This window comes from Fringilla coelebs (genome assembly GCF_963513975.1).
Source record: "Fringilla coelebs genome assembly, chromosome: 5".
Taxonomy (NCBI): Eukaryota; Metazoa; Chordata; class Aves; order Passeriformes; family Fringillidae; genus Fringilla; species Fringilla coelebs.
In genome coordinates, this window is record NC_140033.1 from 58,650,072 (window position 1) to 58,675,882 (window position 25,811).

Sequence of the window (25,811 nt, forward strand, 5' to 3'; positions counted from 1 at the left end):
CTGCGATGACGGGAGCGGAGAGGCGGAACATCCCGGCTCCCCCTTCCCCGCGGCCCGGTTAACCCGCGGCTGCCCGCCCGGAGCAGGTGAGCCGGGACGGGCCGGGCACGGCCGGGAGGCTCCCGGTGCCCGCGGGCGCTGCCGCTTCCAGCGGAGGGAATGCGGGCACCGGGAGCTCCCCGGCGGGGAGGGGGCGGATGGGCTCCCGCAGGCCGTGTCCTGCCGGCTTTGAGCCTGCGATTTCAGGTCCTCTTTGGAACAGGGGGTTTGTCCCCCGCTCCCTCTCTGTCAGCTTCCTCCGCACCTCCTCGCTGCATCGGGGAGCAGAGGAAAGAGCGTGGTCGGGTTTGTGTTTCCCAGGATTTCCCTTTGAATCCCACTCCCAGAGAGGCCGGGACACCACCTCCCATCGATGTTGGTTGTCCTGAGATGATTTTGAAACTGACTTGTTTCGTCTGTGTCTAACACGTATGTTTGTTTCAGAAAAACCCACCCCGCCCCCCCCCCAAAAAAAAGAAACGAAAACAAAAACAACAACAACAACAACAACAAAAAAAAAAAACCACCGAACCCTAAACCCGTGAATTCTGCTGTAGAATTTTTAATTTTTATTGTTTTTTCTTTTCCTCGGGGTGTGGTTTTTAGCACTGGGGAGGGTTCGGCTGAATCAATGTGTCCAGCTTTGTAGGTGAGGTTAAAAACAGAGGGATGTGAATGAACAGAGGAACCCTGCGGAGGGTAAAAATACCAGCACAGTTATCTCAGCCTGTATTTTCACTCTACACAGCCCCCTTGCATCTCTTTTTGTTTATTTTTAATCCAGGTTACAGAAAGACAAAATCAGCTCTTTCTAAAAATCGTTGCAAGCATCTGCTCCCCCACTCCCCGGGCCTTGCACCTGCAGAAAGGAGGAAATAAAATCTCTGTGCACCCTGCAGGATTTCAGCTTTTGAGGCATCCATGACAGAAGTCAGGGTGTTTTGGTTAATGTTCTATTTATCAGAGTTCCCATCTGCCCTGCTTCTGCTTTTAAGTCAGGAGATTTTATGTTGTCATTTTTAAGAGCAATTACCCAAGTTTATATATTGACACACTCAAATACATTTTAGAAGCATTTGATATTTTGGAAACTGGTATTTATGCTTCAGTTCCAGATGCATGTATTTGGAAGTCAAAACTGAGTGTCTGTGAAAATTTGGGGGGTAAACTATTTTTGGCTGTTAATTATTAGCAAAGCCATGTCTTTTCATTACCATTTTTTACTTCTGAGTTTACAAAACTGTAATTCTTGTTATTTTCATTTCTGTTGCAGGAAACAAACTCAAGAGGATGAAGCCTAATAAAGGAAAGACTTTAACTAGAGAGAGAGACTATGTGTACAAATTCAGTGCTGGAAATGAATATTTTGTGCTTACTGTGCCTCTCAAATTCCCTGTGCAAGAGAATATCAACCATTTGCATGGACGTCTGATGGTTCTGCACAACCTGCCATGCTTTATAGAAAATGGTATGAATTGAAATATGAATGATTTCTTAAATTAATCTTATGTATCCTTGTCCACAAGTATCTTACAGCTTGCTCTAAGAAACCAAAAGAACAGTGGTTTACTGGAGCAGTGTTTACAAAATTGGTTTTTAAACAACAGAACATCAGAGAAAATTACTGTCAGTGCTAGCAAGGAAAAGGTTTTCAGGTGAAAAACTTTACTTAGAGATTTCCTGGGTGCTTGTTGATGTGTTCTGTTGATGGACCATTTTTTCTTTTTGTAATAGACCTGAAGCAATCTCTTAGTAAATTTGTAGAAGAGGAAACCATAAAAGATTATGACAGAGAAGCTGAAGTGGCTCTGGAAGCAGTGAAATCAGGAAAAGTAGACATCAACCAGCTGGCAGATGCTTGGGCTAAAGCTTATAAAGAGGTAAGATTAAGGCTGGAGAGTTAATGTTCAAGGCTTGCTTTGTGAGAGTATGCGTGTGTGTGCAATCACAGTTGTGAGGATGAATTATTACACGAAAATTCACTGCAATTCTTGCAGTTTTTTCTTTCTATCTGAAAGTGAGCATCAAGTCTTCATTCTACAACTTCTTAGTCAAGTTTTTCTTAGATTTAAAAGAGTAGAAAGATAGAAAAAGGAGAGGCAAAAAGTGGAGGTTTATTCATTCAACAGTGACTTAGAATTAAAGCAAGAACTAATGAAGTGACACTCATATTCTCCATCTCAGTAACAGCAATTAAGGCTAGAAGGAGAAAGTGTATAGTTGGGAAAGACTTGTCACTTCATTTTTTGGGTTCATATTACTTAGGAAGGTTGAGGCTTTAGTTGGAATAATGTCTCCAGTTTCACATGGGATCTTAAAAATAGTGGAGTGCAAAAGAATTGGAGGAGTCCTAGTGAGAAGAAAAAATTAATGACAAATCTGCAGTATTTGAAGAAAAGTTCATAGAAATTGAATTTGTTTCTCATGAAATACAGAAAAATGTGAAAAATTCCATTAAAAGTTTGCAAAACTGGCATTCTTGGGCTGTTCTTTATTCAATAAAAATAGCCTTTCTTAAATCAGTGTTGTTGATGGAATTCTTAGTGACATCAGCAGTTAGTCATCCTCACTAGCAAAGCATTTTTTGTTTGCACAGCTGGTGTTCTGAGCCTTATCTAAAATTCATCAGGTGTAAATATTATTGTGGATATTGCTGTTCTTTCTGAGCTGGTGTTGTGTGAAAATTGGTAATTCATTACTGTAGTCAAAGCCTTAATGATTCTGACTTTAGTTGCTTTGAAAGATAAAGAATGGGAGAGGAGAAAATGGAAAGCTAAAGTAGAATGCCAGGAAGCTTAAATTAGGGAAGATAATTTATGTATGGTACAGGTTGTGTGCAGGCTCCCATGGTTTTACCCCACCATTATGAGGGATCTTTATATCTCGTAAGAGGTATCTTATCCTTTAAAATCTCTTACCTTTTCTTTAGACAACATTAGAACATGCCAAACCTGAAGAAACCAGCTGGGATGAAGATTTTGCAGACGTTTATCATGATCTGATCCATTCTCCAGCTTCTGAAATGCTGTTAAACCTGGAACACAATTATTTTGTTAGCATTTCAGAATTAATAAGTGAGAGGGATGTGGAGCTGAAAAAGCTACGTGAAAGGTATTACTTTATTTTTTTATTATTTAGGTTCTCCTTTCTCTTATTAGATAGGTGTACATGCCACTGGGTGTGTAAACTCATAGGACAACGTGTGTAGCTTGTATTTGTCTGTGTAAACCCAAAGTCAGACTACACTCAGCTGGCACAAGAGTATTTAGAGCAAGGGGGAATGGCTTTAAACTGAAAGAGTGAAAATTTAGATTGGATATTAGGAACAAATTCTTTACTCAGGGTGTTGTGAAGCCCTGGTACAGGTTGCCCAGAGAATCTGTGGCTGCCTCATCCCTAGAGGTGTCCAAGGCCAGGTTGGATGGGGCTCTTAAGCAACCTGGTCAGGTGGAAGGTGTTCCTGCCCATGGCAGGGGTTGGAATGAAATGAACATTCATGTCCTTTCCAGCCCAAACCATTCCATGATTCTATGATGTCATTAGGGTCAGCTACCTTGTATTACTTTGGTGGCCTTCTATTATTTTCAGTGACTGAGGAGAATATTAGTTTTGATTTCCAGAAGGTGTTGAGTTTGTGTAGGCACACAGTTTGTGGTAGTTGGGAGTGGGGCTGTGGCCCAGCCTCATCCCCAATGGGCTACAGCTGTGAAAAGCAAGTGACCAGCATTGAAAGTAATGAGACATGGAGTGCCCAGGTGCACTGATCAATCACAAAAGGGACACACAGGTGCAATGCATGTAAGGTGAGGGGTGCAATGCATGTAAGGTGAGGGGTGTAAAAGGTTGGGCTGAAGCACAAGGTGAGCAGGTGTTTGTAGCTTTCTGAGGTGATGTTACTGTGTATGGATTGAAGCTTTCTGAAATGGCATGGTGGCACTCTGTGTGTTATAGTTGTCTTGACTGAGACATATGCTGTGACAAGTTTGAGTCTGGAGTTCTGGAATAAGCTTGCATAGCTGCAGGTGACTCCTTTATCCACAAGAGGGAACACGTTGAGTGTGGATTTTTCTTTTTGTGTCAAAGTAATTCCCGTAGGTCTGGTTTAGCATTCTGAGTAGCAGTATTCCTCTTGAGCTGTGTGTTTAAGCTCACATTAGACAATGCATAATCAGTTCATGCTATGGTTTCTTCTGGGCTGAATTGTAAGTATTTCTAGTTTGGGGGTCAGTGTTGCCAGTAAGGTGTCAGCAAATCTTTTTGCTGCTATTGCCTCTTCTCAAGTATGCATGCAGAAGAAACAGCAGTATTGTTGTAGAGCTCAGGTGAATTAACTCTCTTGGAATTTATCACATCCCTATGTTGGTGGCAGCTGAGGCTGTCCCAGGTGACGGTAAGTGGTGTTCTGTTTATACAGGAGCTGACTTGTGTCCCTGACCCTTAACACCAGTGTGTTTTGTGGATTTTCGTTGCTAAATCTGTGACTGTTCATTCTGTCAGTAACAAACAACCAAGTTTGTTGTTGTGTCACAGCAAAGGCTGTTTTGCTGCCAGTCTTCTGAATTCTGTGTTTGCTTCTCTTTCAGGCAAGGAGCTGAAATGGATAAGGTGATGCAGGAGCTCGGGAAGTCACTGACTGACCAGGATGTGAATTCCTTAGCAGCTCAGCATTTTGAGTCTCAGCAGGTAACTAAAATATGCCATGCACATAATCACCTTAAAAAGAATACCCACACCACTCAAATTATCACTGCTCTCCTGTCAGGATTTGGAGAACAAATGGACCAATGAATTAAAACAGACTACTGCTATCCAGAAGCAGGAATATCAGGAGTGGGTGATAAAGCTTCATCAGGACCTAAAGAATCCCAACAACAGCTCAGTCAGGTATTTAATTCTTCTGTGATGCTTAATTCCAGCTGAAATAGTTCAAAGGATTTGCATTTACATAATCTTTTAAATAGGATACTATAGTCCCATTTATTATGATATGGTAATATCTATAAATAATTTGCTTAGGATAATCAAAGGCAAATAGACCGTCATAAAGAAATATGTATGATTTCAGGCGTTTCTTCATTGTGTGATGTTACAACATCTCTGTACCAGAAAGTGTTGTAATGCACTAAAGTGCAGCTTGACATAAGTGGAATTTCCTCCTATTTTGCCTTCGTCTCCTATATCTGTCTTTAACACTGTTTCCCAAATCTTTCTCTTACCACCCAAGCATGTTCTGGAGTATAATGGTACTTTAAAAAATGGTAACAATGGTTTGAATTAACAAGCCTCTTTTCTCTTTCTGTATGTATGTCACTGGACAGCTAAGAAAATAGATTTTTTTAGCATGAATGCTTGTGGAGAGAGTTGAATGAGAAGCTTTCCTCTGTTTGAGGAAACGGCAGGGAAATCAGAATTTGTAAATTGGGTGGGATCCTTATTCTTTATCCCTAGGACATTGCTGCTTGGCAGTTGAAATCAGTAGAATTGCTTGCAAGTTTATAAGAGATTTTTGGAGGTGAGGCACTTTGAAAACAGAAACTCTCACTAATGCAGAGACAAATTGGATGCTGTTCTTTCATGTATTAGGAACAGTATTTGTTGTATCACTACCAGACAGTTGAATTTAGGGAAAATATTAAAACTGATGTCTGAAATGTTTCCTGGTAGTTTGAACACTGTGGAACATTTGATAAGGTGGTTTTTAATCTCCTGTTTTGTGTGGGAAGAAATACTTTATTTAATAACTTCATATATAGGTTTTGGCTGCTGTAAATAGGTTGAAGAGAATTCTTTTTGTTTTCCTTTTATTCCTACATTCTTACTATGTTATAACTAGGTATTGTGACTTATTTTTAATTCTCAGTCATGGAACGCTTTACAAATGGGCCAAGTAATGTAAATCTAACAGTGAAGTTTCCTCTTCCTGCTGCCAGGAAGGCAAAGGTGAAACCTCATGAATGGAAGTCATGCTCATAGGTTTGATCTCCAGGTTTCCACAGACCAGCTGAGAAAACTTGGGATAACTTTCCCAAAGTTGTTGGTCTTGAATAAAAATTAGGATTAACTTTTTGGTACTTTTCTTATTATTTTAGTGATGAAATTAAAGTTCAACCCAGCCAGCTGAGGGAATCTGTGGAAGGAAATGGGAGAATCTATGAAGAGCAAAGGCTATTGGAAGAAAGCTTTACTATTCATTTAGGTAAGTGGAGTAAACCCAAGTAAAGCTGGTAATTAATAATGTATCCAAGGCATGTATTATTTACACTATTTACCTCTCAATATGAATAATCCATAGTTTGGAGTTGTTTTGTGTTCTTTACATGTGTAAGAGAACAGCATAAACTGTATCAAGCAATATCTGAAATAGGTGGAAATCTTAATGGAAAACATTCTAGGAGCAAATTTTCACCCATTTTGTTTGGGTGACTCATGTGGAAAAGCACAGCAACAGCAAAACATACTGCCTAAAAATGAAGCTTTAATTTTTCTTACATTTGGTAGAAAAATGTGTCTACGAAGCTTACTTCCCACAGTCAGTTGACAGCAGAATAGGTACTTGCAATTTGTATTTTTATTTGTTCAGTAGAGTCTTCTTGAGCTGTTTTGACCCTGTCATGTTGTGCCAGAGTGGTTAAGATCACTTAAAAAATCACCAGCAAAGGCATCAGCTCGAGGAGGTTTGGTACAAATTTGCAAAAGAGCAAAAACATTCAAAGGCAAGATACACTCTATTACTATATAGATAAAACACAAGAGAAATATTGGTTTATAACCAAATCTAAAATGATTTAGGCAGAGATGGGTAGCAACAATCCTTCCCAGTATCACAAACTTGGGATTTTGCAAGCTCTGAGAGGCATCTCTGTCAGAGGGAGATGCTGGTGCAGCTTGCTGTGGTGCAGGAAAGCTCCAAGGACATCCCTTAGGACCACTGTCCATAGGGTCATGAGATGATTGCCTTGAGTCATTTGGAAAATGTTCATCCTCAGGTTGAATTGCTGGAGTTTCCAAAAGTGCAGCAGCAATGGTGCTGTTCTCCTCGGGCCATGGGTCAGGCAGGGAGATGTTTCCAGGCTGTCAGGGATTGACTGATGATCCCTTCCTCTCTATGCAGCTCCCACTTCAGTTATGCAGTAGTTTCTGGGATAGCCCAGGGATGCTTCAGCACCCAGTTGATTGTGCAAATGCTAAGGCTTAGCAGGAGCTCCTGAGCTTGTGGAGTGGTTCTGGGGAGGGTGGGGAAGGATCTACCACCACCACACATCAGTATTTCATCCCTAGCCCTGTAGTACTCCTCAGGAAGAATTGCTTCACAGAAAGGGTTGGAAGGGTCTGCCCAGGGAGGTTTGGAGTCCCCATCCCTGGAGGTGTCCAAGGAATGCCTGGACATGGCACTCAGTGGGCTGGTGACATGGTGGGGCTTGGGCACAGGTTGGACTTGATTTTGAAAGTCTGTTCCAAACTTATAATTCTGTGATTCTGCAGTGGGAACAAGGCTCATTTCAGGCATGGACAAGCCTCACTTTGTAACAACTCTGCGTTGCTACTTTGTGTATTGTGTGTCTGTAAAACTGAATGTGTGGCTGAGAACTTCCTCTGGGTGTTACTGGTTACAGCTCCCTTCCAGATCTTTAGGGAAGCACTTTGTGCCCTTGCATTTCAATCTGAGTCCTGAGTTTAGACTTCCACTGGGATTGAGCCATGTGTGCTCTGTGCAGGAGCTCAGCTGAAGACCATGCACAACCTGAGGCTGCTGAGAGCTGATATGTTGGATTTCTGCAAACACAAGCGCAATCACCGCAGTGGGGTGAAGCTGCACAGGCTTCAGACTGCCATGTCCCTCTACTCAACTTCCCTCTGTGGCCTGGTGTTACTGGTGGATAACAGGATCAGCTCATACAGTGGAATAAAAAGAGGTGAGCCTTCTAATGGGAGGTATCATGTCAGGGAAAATGAATAAAATAAACAAGAATAAAAACTGGCTGTCTTTTCTCACAGAGAAATATTCTTTGTAAAATTAAAATTCAGTGGAGGGCAGTCATGTTTTGCAAATGGTATGGCAAAAGGTAACAAATGAAAAAAGAGATATGGATGAGGATGGGGGATGATGTGCTGTTGTCTCTCATGTCTTCCCTACTTTTTGTGTCTAACAAACAATATGGAAGAGGACCCTTCAATATTGATTTAGACAAATTTATTATAGGAGTTTCTAACTCTTTAATACCAGATTATCACACTGAAACCTCTTTGCAAAAATGAAAAAGAAATATGCCCAGATTTTAAAGTGGTAGGTAAATATATAAAAATACCATGTCCTTTTGATACTGTGAATTTCATTAAAAATAAACAATAGGAATATGACTTCCCTACTCCTGGAAAGTTTGATTAATAGCAATTTGAAGTGCACGTCTCTTGATCAAGTGGGCACTATGATGGTATTTTCTGTCAAGGTTAACCAGTTTATTCCTGGTTGACTTTCCCACTTCTGTCTTGAAGTTTAGTACCAAAACACTTGCAGGCACACAGTTTATGGTAGTTGGGAGTGGGGCTGTGGCTGAGCCTCATCCCCCATGGGCTACAGCTGTGCAGGACAGGGGAACAGCATTGAAGGCAATGGGACAGGGAGTGCCCAGATGTGCTGACCAACCACTAAAGGGAACAGAGGGCACACAGCTGCAGTGCATGAACCATGAGGGGTATAGAAGGTTGGGCTGAAGAACGAGAAGGGAGGATGCTTGAAGCCTTCTGAAGTGATCTGGTGTTACTCTGTATGGGCTGATGCTTAAAGCCTTTGGAAATTGTATGGTGGTACTCTGTGTATCCTGGCTTTCTCAACTGTGACGTATGCTGCTACAAACACACTTGGAATGTCTTTTTTTGACTATTACATGTCATTGTTCTTGCATGCCATAAAAAAAAATGCACAGTAGTGCTTGATATTTTCTGGAAACAGTTGGAATCATGCTTGTACCAAGGAGAGGGAAGTGTACCAGAAAAAACTGCAGTTTCATTTGTTGATTGCTGCTGATGGTTTCTAAGTAGTTTAATTGTACTTATACTTATTTTGCAGGTACTTTTTAACTGTTCAAATATTTAAATGAATAATAAAAGGAGAGTATCTGGCTTTATGCTAAATTTTAGGTGATGAGAGAAGATCAATTTAAATAATGCCATTAAACACAAAATTGCATCTTGTAGCCACCAGCTAGATCCTGTAGCCACAGTAGAGGTGAAAGTACGGCACCATGTCACAATCTGTCAAATCTAATCCTCAATAAATTTTGGAAGAGGAGTCTAGTAGGGCTTTATCTGCTTTTGGAGAGTTTGCCTTTATAGCTGGATTTACTTAATCAGTAGAGTAGAATTACATAAGGTTACTGAGCACAACCTCAGGACATGCATTTCAATCTTATTTTTTTCCTAGATTTCGCAACCGTTTGCCAAGAATGCACGGATTTCCATTTTCCTGGAATCCAAGAACAACTTGAAATTGTCCAGAAGGTTGTACTTAAGGCCAGAGCACAGCGTAGCAGCAAGACAAAAAGACACCACGGTCAGTGACAACCAAAATTACCCTCCTCAAAATAGAACAGTGGTCAGAGGGATGTTTGTGGGCAGGGCAGAGTCGATGCCACTCTTCTGCAGTTATTTCATCTGTAAAATGGAATGTTTGGGTTCATCAAGTAACTGTGTGAAATTCATAGAGAATGTGATGTTTGGGAGGTGTCTTTGCTGCTCCTTTAAAATGAATCAACATATAAAATTCATATTTTAACAGCATGGGAAGTACATCAGGCCATTCTGCTTTCCTAAACTGCCTGTAGCAGCACAAACTTTATCTCTTTACCTTTTTATTGCCATTTACATTTAAATCTTTTAAAGTTGCAGAAAAAGGAGTTTACTACTTTTTCTCCCTTCCTTTAAAGTTAATGCTGAAAACCAAATAAGAAATTTGCTAAATGTGTATTTAGCTTTCTTTTGCTGGCCAAAACTTTGGGAGTGGTTTTCCTTACATTTGTGTTTGCAAATGGCTGGGAAATGCTCTGACCACATGGTGTTTACGCAGTGCAGTTGTACATCATGTAACTTTGTTTTTCCTCCAAAGAGCTACTTATGTGATTTAAATGCATCCAGAACATGAACAAATATGAGTACACAGAAAAACAAGTTCCCTTGAGAACCTGCGTATTGCTGCATCTCAAGGGAAAAGGTGAAAGCTGGTTTTGTGCTGCTCATTTATGTAAATATTTTAGGAACAAATTTGTTTTAATTTATTACATTATTGAAAGAGTAACAGCAAGATGCTATGTGGTTGTGGGGGCAACTTTCAAGGTTTCATGTTATGTCTGAGAATATTGTTTGCTGCTGTCCAAATGAAGAAATACAATGGGATGATAGGAAGGGCAGAGGTTTGAGGTAGGATTCAGTTTGGGGTGTGTTGAAGACAGCAAAAACTCTTCTACCCATCCCCCTTGCATTTTGGGCACTTCATGGTCAAAATTCAAGCCAGATATCAGTAGATGAACCTTTTCATGCTCAAGTGTAATTAATAGAGGATATGATTAATATTTGTTCCGTGTGTTCATACACAGAAAACAAAATCAGTGGGAATGAAGATAAATTAAAGAATATTGAACGAAACCAGTCGAACATTTTGCCAGGTGAGTTGTGTGGCATTGACCCCCTCTTCCTGAAGCAAATTGTGTTTTATGCATCCACATTTTTAGCTCTAAAGTCAGAACGTAAATTATAAACTGAACCCAAGCTGACCTCAATCAGAGGAGAAGGATGTTCCTGTGGCTGAGGCAGAGAACTGAGTGTCAGGACATCTGGTTTCTATTCCCAGCTTTGCCACTGCATCACATGGTGTGGGGCAAATCACTTCTCTTTGCCTAAAATTTCCTTTTGGAATTTGAGGGTGAAAAAAAAAAAAGAACTCTGAGCATCTTGGGGGAAAGGTGAAGCTTCAATACTAGAAGCTAATTTTATTTTTGAAAATGGCTATATGTATATCACTGCTGTGGTACAGAAAAGCAGTTTTGAGTGGATTTTTTTGCTTTCAGAAATCCCTCTCTCAGAGGAAGTATCTTCTGTGATATTGTGATGTTTAGTAAGGAAAGCTGCTGTGGAATTTGAAGATGAATATGCAGTTGGAGGGGGGAGGAGTTAAGTCCATACAACCCATGGTTGAGTGAGGGCTTAATAAAATTGATTTCATGACTGTCTTAAATATTTTTAGTGGGAGTGGATTGTAAATCAACTTGGACCAGATAAATCCAGGTGTCTTGTAGCAGTGGCCTTTATTACTGCTTGTAGATGGTCACTGCTGGGGATTCCTGCCTCCTTTGCAGTCATCCAGAAGGAGTACGGACCTATTCTGCAGCTGTTCCAGTTCAAAGAAAGGATCTTAACTTCAGTGGCCAGTGGGAATAGGTTTGAAGGAAGATGTTTATTTGCTGACTGAAACGGTGGGGGCATTGAACACCTGCGTTTCCCTTGACTGTACTGTTGACTTTAGATCCCCAGTGCAAAGGAGCAAAGGAGAGACCTGGATTTCACTGCCTCTCACCTTTGATAAATGAATACTAAGTCTAAAAATACCCCCAACAAGATGTCTTGGTTCCCTTTTTCAAACAACTCTGTAACTTGCATTCCCACTACTCTGAATTATTTTAAATTCTAATGGTCACTGATCCCTTTGTGTTCCAGTGTCATATCTCAGTTGTTACATAACCTACTATCTTTTTCCACAGGCTCTATGCATCCTTTATTTGAACCCATCCTTTTTTGGCCTTTCCGCCTCCCACATCTGTCTGCAATTCCGTGCTCACATTGTGTATTTTGAGTATTGCACCTCCTCTGGGTTTGTTTTTCTGTTTTGTGCTATATAGAGATCATATCCTGTACTGGCACTGTTATGGCTTAGTACACCATGTGGCCATGATGCCAATGGAACCCATCAAAGCAGTAGAGAGAGTGTGGGATGGATGTAAAACAGTGACAGTCCAAGAGATTTTAGATCTCCTATGTATGTCCTGATCTCTGCTGTATATTTGTATTTGCCTTTTATCTTTCTTACACTTCCAAACACTTGGATTTCAGTACAGATCACTACCATAACTTCTTACCTTCCTGCTTTGTCTTACTGTGCAGGAGAGTTCTACATCACACGGCACTCAAACCTCTCAGAAATCCACGTTGCCTTTCACCTGTGTGTGGATGACAATGTCAGGTCTGTGAACGTGACTGCCCGGGACCCAGCCATCATGGGGCTCAGGAACATCCTCAAGGTCTGCTGCACACATGACATCACCACCATCAGCATTCCCCTCCTGCTGGTGCATGAAATGTCAGAAGTAAGTAAATAGAAACATTTGGGCTGATTTTATATCCTTGGATTTTTCCAAAGGGTGTGTTTCATGCCGATTTAGGCCAAATGGGATGGTTTTTCTCACTCACAGACCTCTGCCACACCACATAGTACTTGTATCTACATGGTGACCCAAATTAAGGAGCTAGACCAATTAAAAACATCTCAGCCAGCTGAATCACTCAAAGTTTTTATTCCCACCCCTCCTTTTGGACAATTCACTTCCTAGATCCATCTCACTGCAGTGGTACAAGTGTTAATAGGAGATGGGACTACATAACTGGAAGCTCCTGCTTAGAAACTCTACCTTCAGAGTTGATGATGCAGTAGTGATACCAGATCCCCCCTCTTTTAATTATCATTAGCTGTAAACATTAAAACTAAGTTTTGGGAGCAGCAGGACTGGCAAAGCCTGGCTTAGAGTTCTGTAAATCTAAACACGACCTTTACCCTTCTGTAAGTCTTCTACCACCTCAGCCTTATACTGGAGAAACCAAATTTCACCTTCACTTTGAACTGTCTCCTCCTTCACTGCCTGATTTCTGTCCCTGTTTCCTCTCTAAGTCCCCTCAAATACTGGCTGGGCAAGAGGCAGCATATTGCTGATGCTCTTTGTGTTCTTACTTACTGTTACTTACTTGTGTGCTTACTTACTGTATCTTCTCCTGTAGCGGGACTCTGCTGTAAGGCTTGTCTCTCAATCAGCTGTAACATTTCTCACTACACAGCAATTTAAAACTGTTGGCAGCTTCTTTTCTCTGTCACACCTGGCTCACAGAGAAGAATAGGAGTGGGAAGGCAAGGAAAGAAGCAATGGGCAGGGAGTACAGCCATGTGCCTCCTATCCAAAAGAGCTGGAAAATCTGTAAACCTAAAGAAATGAGAAAAGGAAGATAATTCTGTCATCCATGCAAGGATATCAGTAATAATTACAGTCTGTTGGAGAGGTTTTTTTTTAAATAACCTTCTGATTTTTCACTTTTAGAGTCAATATTACCTTTCCTTTGTGGAAAGTGGCTGACTCACAGCAAGATAAATGCTCACCAGTGGATTACCTTTAACAGTGACAGGCTTTATAATAGAATTTACTGGAACACAGAGTAGTAGTCACCCTTTTTTGCAGGATCAGGGTCTATTATCATGAAAAGCAAGCAATGAAAAAGGTAAAAAGACACAATAATGAAGCTTCTAAAGGATGTATTTCCATACGTACAAGTAGACTTTTAGGAACAGATTAGATAATTTATGAAATTTTTCATCTATTGTACTAAGACCTTTCTTTGGGCACAAATGCAAGTAATCAACATGCAGGACAGGAGCCTGGGTCTCTCATGGGACCCAGTTGCTGTGTTTCAGAAATTTATTAAATATATTGCCCTTTTTCTTAATCAAGGTGCAACCTGATCATGTTCTTCTGTTTTTTTTTTTCCTTTAAACCTGGTTAGTTTTAGCTTCTGTTTGCATATCTGTATTTTAAACTACAAATAAAGCACACGACCAAGTGTTCAACATGCCTTGAGATGTGTGAAACTGAAGAATTATCTTATCTAATGCTGGATTCTTAAAAGATCCTGGTAAAACAATTTACCTTTCGTATTAAGCTGTTAAGTCTTAGCGGAGTAAGCAGAAGGTGAGCTGGATGGGAAGTGTGTGTTTAGGCACAAATGCTTTGTATGACTTGCATTAGCAGCTTGCTTATTACAGTGCTTGGCAGCTGGCTGACCTGGTTTGAAACACACAAATCTGTAACTCCTTGTTGAGGGAAAAGTGAGTAATGACAGATTTCTGAAAGTTATCCTGAACTCAGTGCCTTTGGCAGCCGCAGTTCTGACTCTGCATTTACCACCCACAGAAGAACATTTTTGTGAGGTGGTTAACCAGGAGCCCAGCTGCAGAGATGTTTCCATGCTTCCCTAGGACAGGCATTCATTACCAGTGTTCTCTGTGCTTTTTCCAAAGGCTTTCTCCTAATGTAGAGGGAAGAGTGGTGTTTATAGCCTCACAAAAGTAATTACAGTATCACAGACTGCTTTGGGGTGGAAGACACCTTAAGCTCATCCTGTCCCCTCATCTGCCATGTTGTTCCAAACCCCATCCAAACTTTCCTGGAATACTTCCAAGGATGGAGCAGCCACAGCTTCTCTGGGCAACCTGTGCCAGGGCCCCACTACCCTCCAATCTAAACCTGCTCTCTGTCAGTTTGACTGAAGCCATTAGAGTTCATTCTTATTTCTGTGAAAAAAAAGTCAAGAATTCTGTTTTCCTTTGTTTTTCTTACGGCAAGAACAACCAAAACAGATCTCTCTGGCCTGATCATTAAATTAAATGAAGGAAGGAAACTGGATTTGATACCTGAGAAAGGCAAGTTTGATTTCAGGCCAAGTGAGGTGTTACTGATCACTGGAATCTGCTATAAACTGGGGAATGAAATGGCTCTAACGGAAGGCATTGCTAAAAATGCCAGAGCTGGCACCCTCCCTTGGTAGTTTCAACATTTCTCTCATCCACACAGCAACAGTGACAAAAATGTGACTCTTCAGTGATCTCAGTCCAGTTGTCTCTACTACCATAAATTAAGACAGAATTGTTTTTTTAAAAATAAATGAAAGGAGTGTAAGCTGTGTAACAAATATTTATGAACATAGTTTATGTCCATAGAGAGGTTACTGATGGGTGTGTTGACCTGAAATGTTTCTCATCTGAGTTTCCTGCTTTTAAATTTGTATCTGCTCATCCAGTGTTTAGGATTTGGACCGATGCACTGTGAGTTAAACACCTTGCTCGTACTGAAATTACCCATTGAAGTTTAGTTTGAAATAGTTTTCCATATGATCTATGTGGACTTTACTGTTTTACTTACTTGATTATGACATGTTTCTGCAAAGGCCCAAGCCCTAAGCAGCCCCATGTAGTGAGCCTGTCATAAATGAAAGTAAAATCAAAAGGATTGCAGCATACCTTTCTTACTGGGAAAAATATGTGGAAGACCAGTGAAGCTGGTCTCTCCTCCCCCCCTTTTTTTTCTAAATGAGTCAAAGAAATCTTAATTTGACAAAATGATTGCATCTTAAAAAGGGTTGAAGTGTCTCTGCTAGTGAAAAACACCCAAAATTCCAGGTGGGGTTTTTTAACTTTCTTGAATGCTGTTTTCCAAAACTCTCTCTAAGAGGTTGGCTGTTTGCTTTTTTGCTTTCTTATGTCCTTCTCTGTATTCTGCATTTTTGCTTAGTTGAGCCTCCGTTTCCTCACCAGAGAAAATTCCTGGTGATGTGGTAAATTCATGAGAACTTTGGTGTGTGAAGATGGATTAGAATTGAATCACTGCTATGTCATTTTCAGTTCTTCTGGCTTGCGTGGAGCAACATTCTGTTATTTCCCTGGGTGCCCACAAAATTTAATCTCTCTGTTCCTCTAAAATAGTCCAAGGAATGGTGTCATATCCTGCTGTGTTGATCAGTCTGTTTAAGGCTCACTTCCCATCACTGATTGCTCAAAGTGCTCCTGAGAGAGAATGTCCTTAGTTAGTTGTTTTTTACTAAGCCAAAGCAGTGATCAAAACCAGCTATAGACCTTACTTGTGACAGAAAGCACACATGGGCAGAGGAGTTATGATAAACACAAAGTGTTGCTTCCAGAATGCTTAAAGTCAAAAAGCAACCACAACAAAAGTACAAACCCAAACTTGTCCAGCACTATTCTGTCTGATTAATGTGGTGTATACCCTAAAAGCAGCATGTAGGGATGCAGTGATTTATATAATGAAGGCTTTAAGAAAAGATATTTCAAACTTACCCAGTTTTTAACATACATTGTATTTTGGGGGAATCTCAGGAGATCCTCCCACCTGAGGAGGAACTTTGGCTTTCAGTAGTTGTTTAATGAAGCCACACATTCAGTTTATCAGTTGTATTATCACTGAGTGTTCTTAGATAACCTGGCCTCTCAAATGACTTTCTTTAATCCTGAAATTAGCCTTTCTGATAATAACAGATTGCACTGAGTGTTTGACATTGCAAAATAGAGACTGGTGAATAGAAAAATATGTAAAGCTTAAGTTTGAAAAGGTACATGGAATAATAAAGCAGTTGCCACATCTATATTCCTGTATTCAGAGTAGGAAGTGCTCATCTTCATGTTGAAGATTACAGCAGAAATAAACAGATATTGTTTTCTTCTTCCTGAGAAGTGTTTGCAGTGAGTCATTCTGCCTCTGATGGAGTTACATCATCATGGTGTAATTGGCTTTCTGGCATACAGCCAAAAATGTTTCATGAACTTTAATCTTAAATTATTTAGCCCAGTGCTTGTAGCCATATCTTAAACCACTGTGGTTTTCATGTGATGTTTTGCTATTTAAGTTTAGGTATGGATTTTCTGGCTGTTGCTATCTGAAACTCCTTCGTCAGATGCAGATGATTTGTTTGTTCTTAAATGCATCTTAAGGAGGAAGGGCTTCTTCCAGTTCCAGTATTAGAGAGAAGGTTTTACTGAAGGTTGTGGGTATGCCAAGAAATAAACAAAATCAAGAACAGTTAGAAGTCATCATTGTGCTTTAAGATGTGATCAGGAGCCTACCTTTGATTTGCTGAAGCATGAACCTGACAATTATCAGTTGAACATTAGACTTTTTCTGGAGCTCCACAGGGGAATCAAACAGCCCAGTTTTTAGTGGATTTGACAGCATTTTTATTCAACACCTCAGTTTAAAAATGTTTGATATTGTTCTGACACTGGCTCTCCTAGCAATAAGGAATGGTAATGCTTTTATGGTCACCTGTAAGGTGTGTACACCTGCCTAAAATGTTCTGAAAACTAGGTCCCAAATCCTGCTTGAAAATTATGTGGTAGGGCAAAAAATGTATTGCTTAAAATAATTTCCCTGCTATTCTTGCTGGTTAGATTTCTGGGGCATTGAGGCTTTTTATTTCTTCCTTTAGGAGATGACCATTCCATGGTGCCTGAAGAGGGCAGAGCTCGTGTTCAAGTGCGTCAAAGGTAGGGGAGTGGAGCCCCAGTGGGATCTGGGGAGCCAGTCCAGAGCAGGAGCATGAACTCATTAAAGGGCTGGAGCAGCTCTGCTGGGAGGAAAGGCTGAGGGAATTGGGATTGTTCAACCTGGAGAGGAGAAGGCTTTGGGGTGACCTCATTGTGGCCTTCCAGTGCCTGAAGGGAACCTACAGGAAAAATGGAGAGAGACTCTTGACGAGGGCCTGCAGTGACAGGACAAGGGGCAATGGCTTCACACTGATAGCAGGTTTAGGTTGGATATTAAGAAAAAATAGTCCTCATGACTCAGCATGGCTTTCTGTCTTTCCAGGTGGTGTTTTTGCTTTCTGTATTTTTTTTTTCCTGCTGCACTTAAGTAATTGAACTAGTCACTTTCTTTCAACCACCTGCTTGAGGAACCTCTTCCTATAGTAATTGACCTTTAGTAGTTCATAATGGACATGTCATTTATATCATCCACTTCTATTTAGCAAGTATTTTTCTGAGTGTCCTTATTTGCCATGAGAGGATTCCTGTGGCTTTTGATAATTCATTACTTAAGCAATAAATGAGTCTTGAGCTTTTCCCCTATGGAATCATAGAATTGTTTGGGTTGGAAGGCACCTTAAAGATTTCAACCCCCTGCCATGGGCAGGGACACCTTCCACTATCCCAGGTTGCTCCAAGCCCCATCCAGCCTGGCCTTGGACACTCCCAGGGATGGGGCAGCCACAGCTTCTATGGGCAGCCTGTGCCAGGGTCTCACTGCCCTCACAGGGAACAATTTCTTCCTGATACCCGATCTAAATCTCCTCTCTGTCAGTGTGAAGGCATTTCCCCTTGTCCTGTCACTCCAGGCCCTTGTCAAGAGTCCCTCTCCATCTTTGCTGTGGGCTCTCTTCAGGCACTGGGAGGCCACAGTGAGGTTACCCCTGTCTCTCAGTGAAAGGAAGTCATGGATAGAACTCCTGACACAGTGGGAGGGTTTGGAGAAACCCTCACTTCTGTGTATCACTGTGCTGCACAGAAGGATTGATAATTCTTTCCTTGGTGTAGGTATTCTGCAGAACTCATAATTAGATTTTTCTACATTTCATTCAGATTGCCCAGATCTGATTTAAAGGCAGTTTAGGGCATCCCTAATTCAGGCTGTTGACACCCTACTTGTGTGTGAAAGCTCCCTCACTGCCTGCTCATGCTGTAACTGCTGGGGAGTGTGGCACAGGTAATCCAGACAGTGTCAATGCTGGGTTTTTTAGGTTTCATGATGGAAATGGCCTCGTGGGATGGAGGAATTTCTCGGACTGTACAATTCCTGGTACCACAGGTGGGTGAAACCAAAGTCATATCCAATCTAGGAGCCTGTTGGTAAGAAGTCACATGTCAGCAGATCTAGTTGTGATTTTTTTTTTTGCTCTTGCCTGCCCCTTTTGAGTGAGTTTAAATTAATCTATCTGGTTTTATTTCCTTGCCTATAAAAGAGGAATAAGGGTGGGTTTATATTTTTGAATACCCAGTAGTATTTTCTGAGAGGATGCTAAAATTTCAAACTGGGAAATTCGCCTTTACAAATAGTGAATGTGTCATCTTTGAAAGAGGTACTCTTTTTTTTTCTGTTAATTACTTAATTATGTTTTTATGTTAATTACTCTGATGGGCTAGCCTTGTGTGACATGACTTGTGTTGTTTATTAGTCATATTGTCTAACAACATGGAAAGCTGCAATGCAGAAAGTTCAGTCATGCTTTCACAAAAAAATTATTACTCCAGGTATTTGAAGTTAGTTCTGATTTAGATTCTGAAATTATTTAATTTGGAGTTCTAGCTGATCTTCAGAAACAGGAAGATAGCCAAAGATGGCCAGCATGAGGTTTGTTCTAAAAAGCAGTGAAAGTAGAGTTAATGTCAGGAAAGGAGTAATATGTATTTCTTGACAAATTAGAAAGCTGCTGAGCAAGGAGGAAGCCACAAATAAATTCTAAATTTGAAGCTAGTCTTGAAATTAAGAGAGCAGGAGTCCTGTAGATAATGAGCAGCACTGTCCTGCTTGTGTTTGGCAGAAGTAATCAATCCCTGGAACAAGAAATCTGCAGGAAGTTTATATGTCATATAAATATACAGCCAGTATTTTTAGGTCAGTCTTTTAATTGAATTCAGTCAGATTATAACACAGTTTGAAAATTATTTTGGTTGGCTTCTGAACAGCAGCAATTCTCTTAAATACCAAGAAACAAAATTGAGAGAGACTCAATTCTTCCAAACTACAAAAATACAAAGTTTACCTGTGTGTTGTTTTTTTTTTCCCTAGACAATTTCAGAGGAAATGTTTTACCAGCTGAGTAACATGCTGCCACAGATCTTCAGAGTATCCTCCACACTGACACTAACCTCCAAGCACTGATTTCTGTGGGGCACTAACCTGTGTCCCGTTGGCAGAGGATGGGATGAAGGAGATTCTGGACTAGGATGTCTCTTTCCTGTGGACTCATGACCCCAAAGTGGCATTTGTTGCAATTTCAAGAATTGTGTTGCAATAAATGTTGTCTGTTCTTGGCTGGTAGCAGCTGATTTTGGCCTCTTGTTTTGTTTCAGCACAGGATTGATGAATTCCTCACCTTTATCTGAAAAACATTCATTACAACTTGTAAGAAATCTACAGAAATATTCTCATACATAGGTAGTAACAATAAGAGCTTATGCTAAAAATGGGGTCTTCTGGCTTCTGCAAACATTTGCTGAATTTTCTTAGTGACTTTTAGAAGAATATGGAGTACATGAGAATAACCAATGGAATTTGTCATAGTGACCATGGAATAAAATGTATTACTGCCTCACTTTAGTGCTGCAAAATTAAAGACTTGAATCAAACATTTACCCTGTTGCATTTTGTAGATTGTGGAAATGTTTAAAAAAATTAATATATACTTGTGACAATAATTAGAAATTTTGAAGTGTAAGTCTTTCTTTTTTATATAATTTTTGCTTTATTTCCTGACTTCACATTGAGAAGTTTATCATATGAACAACTTTATAGAAACACTGAAGTGTTCTAGGCACTGTTACACAGATAAAATTTGCTGCTTCTTAACTAACATTTTATGACTAATCAAATATTCTGGGGAGACAGCTCAAGATGCAGCTATGAACTTTTTTGAGACAAACTTGAATCCAGTCAAAAAACCCCCAGCCACACAACCCCTGCATCCCAGTGATGGGGGATAACAGGGACACTGGCCACTGCTTTTCCCCCATCATGGACAATCTTGGAACTCAGCTGTGGACCCAGGAGCTGGAAGAAGCTTTTCCATGCACACAAGGAAAGTCCTGTCAGGATCTGGGATTCTTGAGATTGCCAGAACCACAGCAAAGCAGCTGTGGGGGTGAGGGTTCCAGGTAGTGAGATTTCCAAATCCACAGTTCTGCTCTGTGGGAATCATGGGGATCCTGGCAGACCTGGCTTTCAATCAGAAACTTCTTCCTATGTACTGCTGGAATTCTGCACTGGAAACTGGAGAATCTGGAAGCCAATTAAAACCCAAATTATTTTATGTCTTCACAGTTATTTTTTAAAATGTTATTTAACTTAATACTGGCAAAGATTGAAAAGCTCCGTTTTGGGGAAGCTGCATAATTAAAAATTCTCATGGCAAACCAAAGGAATATTCACCATTTCATGATGATTGGATGGTCACTCTGTAATTAACAGACTCAGCTTAGTATTTTTATCAAGTCTTGCATGCTGCAGGAAGCCATGTAAGTGACCCAGCAAGTGACCCAGCATCTCTTGCTGAACTGTCAAATACTTTCTTTTCCTCTGCCAGCAGCTTCTAAAGAAGAGTCATGCAAGTAATGTGACCTAATTTGGTGTTCTAGAAAAGAAGGATGTGAATTCCTCTAGAAGGAGCTGGATTAATCCTGTTACAGCTCATTTTACATTGCTGGCCTTAAACTGAAATCAAACTCTGGTCCCAGAAAAGCAAGTGCTCTAACACTATTCTGTCTGGGAAAGGTGTGGTGGCAGAGCTACTCCTTTTTAGAAGTTGTAATGCTTATCTGTGTGTGAAAAATCTGTGTTACCTACTTATACTAGTTTTATATTTTCCTTCAGTCAGTAAATCTACCAACAAGGAGCACCAACAGTTCTTAAGCAAACATCTTGCATATACTTCGAGACTCTTTGGTAATAAAAATTATGTGTTGTATTTTTGCCAAAACATGAAGACTCCATGTAACTTAGTAGCACTTGGCTGAAACCGCCACTAATTTCTAGGAAAATAACTCAGCTTTTTGCCTTTTTGTTTTTTAATACTGGTTTCAGTCCCCAGCTGACTGCATCTAAACTTGTCATCGGAAGAACCAGTTGGTCTTTGATACTGAAATGAACCAACAAGCTCTAGTGATGAGGTTTTGGAAAGCCAAAATAGAAGGAATGGTATGGGAAAACTTAATTCTGCTTGCTGAAGTGTGACCCTTGTAAATGCTGAATAAGCCTGCCAAAGAGAATCTTTGTCTGGGGTATCTGTGACAGAGCATTTAATATTCCCATTTTTCATACCTGTTCTCAAAGAAGTGGTGCTAACAGCAGAATTTTAGCTGTCTATGGAGGAAAGCAGAATATAGAGATGGGCTGACCTAAGCTGTACCTTTTCTTTGGTCTGTGCCGGGCAGCTGTAGAATACAGGCTGCAGTTTATGGTGCAAAGCCACCTTAGGAATTCTGTTTCAGTCAAGAAAAGCTATTCAACATTAAGAGGAAAATTACTTAATGAGCATGAGGTTTTCTATTTGTATGTGCAGTGCAGATTCCTTGGAAGGGTGACAGTATTTAATGCCTTGAAAATGTTGTGTAAAATTATACACGTGGCTTGAATTGAATAAAAAATTCTTGCCACAGAGAGAGGTGAGGAGCAAATGCCATTGCTTAGCTTCTTAACTTGCTCATGGTGACCACTGTAAACTGCAGGTGTCCTTTACAGAGCCTGAACTGAGGTTATTGCAAGGAATAAAAATGCCAAGAGTCTGGATTTGTCAAGGATATCACTTAGTGCCCATTGCCTCTTGTCACCAGCTCTGTGACCTGTGTCTGCTTCTGTGAGAACTGGTGACAAACAGGAGAAGAATGCAGGCAGTTAAACACATGTACAGACCGTGCCCTGGCCAGGTGCTTCTACCCCGCTGCAATGCCAGAAATGTCACTGTTAGAAGGTGGCACTGCCCAGACAGGTGGGAGTCGTACCCAAGGTCCTTTCTTCTGCAATAATTCACTCTGGATAGTGAAATCTTAATGATGAAAGAGTTGTTTTATAACTTTTCCTGTTGTAAGAGAGGTGAATGAAGCCACAGACCATGATTATGCAGAGAGGATATAACGTAAGGGAGGAAATGATCATGGAATGGTTTGGGTTGAAAAGGGCTTTAAAAAACAACCTGTTCCATCTGGGATGATTGAGATTGCACATTCTAACCCTATTCTGGTATTTCTGTGAGTTTAAAAGTTGATCAGTTTATTGTATCTGTACCTCATTTTCCCCTCATTAGAGGAAACTTTAATTTATACTTGTGTAGTATTTTGAGCATTAGTCTTTCATGCCTCATTTACTGGGGTTTTTTTGCCAGTGCTATACCCAAAAATACAGAGCTATCCCCTGGTATTCACACCAGGTCAGCTGAGTAAAGAGATGCCTGTCCTCTTCTTGTATCTTTGCCTCATGGAGCTCTCAGGACACACCATCAGTGCTGCATAAAAATAAATTTATTACTTCATACTATATATTGGATGTGATAGAAGTCAGTAGCAACCCCAGGACTGTTGTCCTGTGGGACCACAGAATTAGAATATGTTGTTATTATTATGTATAAGGGCAAACAGTTTTATTTCAGGTTGCATAAGTTGAAGAGCTTGATTTTATGATATAATAGCATTTAAACACTAAGGTGTAATCTTCCCCAAACATTTAGAAGCAAGTTCTTTTGAAGATTATTCCTTGGAGGTTAGGCCAGATTCTGGATAAAGAATGGTGGTTCATAGTTCTCTATTTCCTTTCTCACTTCTGTCAGAATGACCTGAAAAGGGAGAAAAACAACATTTGCCCTTTATAATAAAGGCTTCAAAAGAGAAAAGCCATGGAAATTAGTCAACTTAGGATGTGAAGTCAGTGTTGCAAGCTCTGCCAAGTGCAGCTTGGAGAAGATGAGACAGCTTGAGCAAACACTTCCTCTGGGCACGCACTTTCCATATGACATATCTTTTAATTGGGAAATGGATTGTGGACTTCAGTTTGTGATGCTCAGCTCTGGTCTCATTGGCCAGTTCCTCTGCTTTCAGAACACACACAGAGCAGTATTGTCAACCAGCCCTATGAAGGGCTGAGAAAAGGTGGAGAAATGTTCTCTGCTGGAGTAATTATCAGTACCCATAGGAAAAAGAAGTCTCTGAACAAAACAAGGTTATTGTGTCATGTTTGTAACACACACAGAAATATGAAGTATCTAGTATCAAATAGTCTATGTAACATAGAAAACCTCTTATAAAATCAGTGTTAAATCACTCAAGCACTCTGTATGGACACAATGAGGAGCACATAATTATAGAGCACACAATGATGTCCTATCTCAGTTCTCAGAGGAGCTATGGTAGATACTGGCATCTTCCTGATGGCTGTTGCAACTTCTTCTAAATCTTCACTCTAGTCACTGAGAATGCAGCAAAAAATACCATCATAGAAAAGGCACCAACCTTGTGCAGTCTGTGGCCCACAGGATGTGATGTTAGTTTTGATTGACATTCTGTTTTATATTTTGGCATTCACCTTCTGCTCTGTGTGTTGCTCGTGTCAATTCAATGTCTATCAAGTTTGCTGAGTTACTGCAAAATTACAGAGAGGTAACTGAGAGCAGAATTTGGCCTTGTGTGCCCTTCCCAGGGTGCTAAGTTTGAAGAGATACACACAGAGCAACACGGGCTAAATGGCAACTGAAGGGGAATATGAAAACCGTCTGTAAATATTTAAAGGATGCAAAGACTAAAGAGGAGGTGGGTTTGGACTGCATGTTCCAGTAAGAGTTTCAACTTAACTAACAGGGATAAAACTAATAAAGGAAAACAGGGAAGATTTAGAGAAGCAATATGTCTGGAAACTTAGAAATCAGTCTCATACTGATTTCTCTGAGAATGGAGTGATAGCCACTGTGCCATTTCCAAGAAAACAGGAGGATACAGCTATGCCTTTGTGGTATAAAGTACTCTTAAGTTGCCTAAGAGATGGCAAGACAGGACTTCATGTCTGCCTTTCTGTCTGGTCAGCAGAAATGGATTGATTTCTCCCTCTCTCTGTTCCCTCTTTAGGAAGCACGTGGATGATGATCAGGGTCCAGACAGATGTGCTTCATCTCCAGCTGGCTTAATAAAGTGATTGATTTTAAATCTGCAAAAAGGAGGATCCCACGGAGAAAAGCTCTACATTCCTACAAGAGGTACCTTCCATGAAAGACAAAGCCTTGGGGGGAAAAATCCTTAAATAAAATTAATTCGGGTTTAGATGAAAGGTAAAGAGAATCATATGCTCCAAGGCACTATCAGCTCTTTCCTAATTATCATTGGCTCACTCTTAACAATGCCAGATATCTTCAGAGCATCTTTGAGATTCAGTGGTTTCAACAGGAGTTCAAGGCCCTTGGCCCCCCGGCAGGAACAGACCCTGTACATATCAATTTAGGAGTATCTTGAACTGAGGAGTGACCAGAGTTTAAGCTGGTTTGGTTGTCTCCCAAAAGTCTTATTTTAAGCTCCTTAAACTGAACCATAACAGCTCTTGCCTGGCATAAATTATAATCCTCCAAAATGCTCTGTACTCTTTCATGCAAGTCATTTATAGTGACTGTTTCAACTCTGTTCCAAAGAGCAGTTTTAAATCCCAGCAGAAATAGCCTGACCCTACAAACAGGGGCTGCTTCCTTCCGCCCCTCCTGGTGCGTGCAGCACCCAAGTTATCAGCGTGCTCCGTGCCTATTCCCACAGCGGAAATCCTACCAGCACAGGCCAGCCCAGCCTCCCTTTCTGAGAAATGAACCTCTCCCCGCTCACCAGTCAAAGATGGAAATTGCAGTGGGGCATTGGCAGGAGCTTGGCCCCAAGCCTGACCAGCTACACAAGAGGATGTGAGTGCTTCTGTTGAGTAGTTGTTTGGAAACCGCTGCCTGACCACCAGTTGTTATCTTGGATGTGTTTTTAGCCATTTTGGGCACTTCTCCCTGCCCATTGGAAGTGGTTCTTTCTTTCAAGCAGTCCATCAATTATGAGCAAGTCATGCAAACTGATGTTGCTACATGCAAAATGGCACACACCACATTTATATCTTACTTTTGCTTACAGTGGGAAATATTTTGCTGCACGAAGACAACAACATTTTCTAGTTTTTCTT

At 40.6% G+C, this 25,811-nt stretch overlaps 1 protein-coding gene across 1 annotated transcript; it reads left to right on the forward strand.

The window, feature by feature from the left end:
* The first annotated feature begins 15 nt into the window (after nucleotides 1-15).
* On the forward strand, nucleotides 16-20,318 carry FERRY3 (FERRY endosomal RAB5 effector complex subunit 3). The gene is made up of 14 exons (XM_084205911.1): nucleotides 16-86; nucleotides 1,313-1,507; nucleotides 1,774-1,919; nucleotides 2,969-3,150; nucleotides 4,623-4,722; nucleotides 4,802-4,923; nucleotides 6,129-6,235; nucleotides 7,755-7,952; nucleotides 9,461-9,589; nucleotides 10,629-10,697; nucleotides 12,190-12,392; nucleotides 17,344-17,401; nucleotides 18,652-18,719; nucleotides 19,701-20,318. Exons 2-14 carry the CDS (start codon nucleotides 1,330-1,332, stop codon nucleotides 19,791-19,793), a joined length of 1,653 nt encoding a protein of 550 aa, XP_084062037.1. The 5' UTR covers nucleotides 16-86; nucleotides 1,313-1,329; the 3' UTR covers nucleotides 19,794-20,318.
* The last annotated feature ends 5,493 nt before the right edge of the window (nucleotides 20,319-25,811 follow it).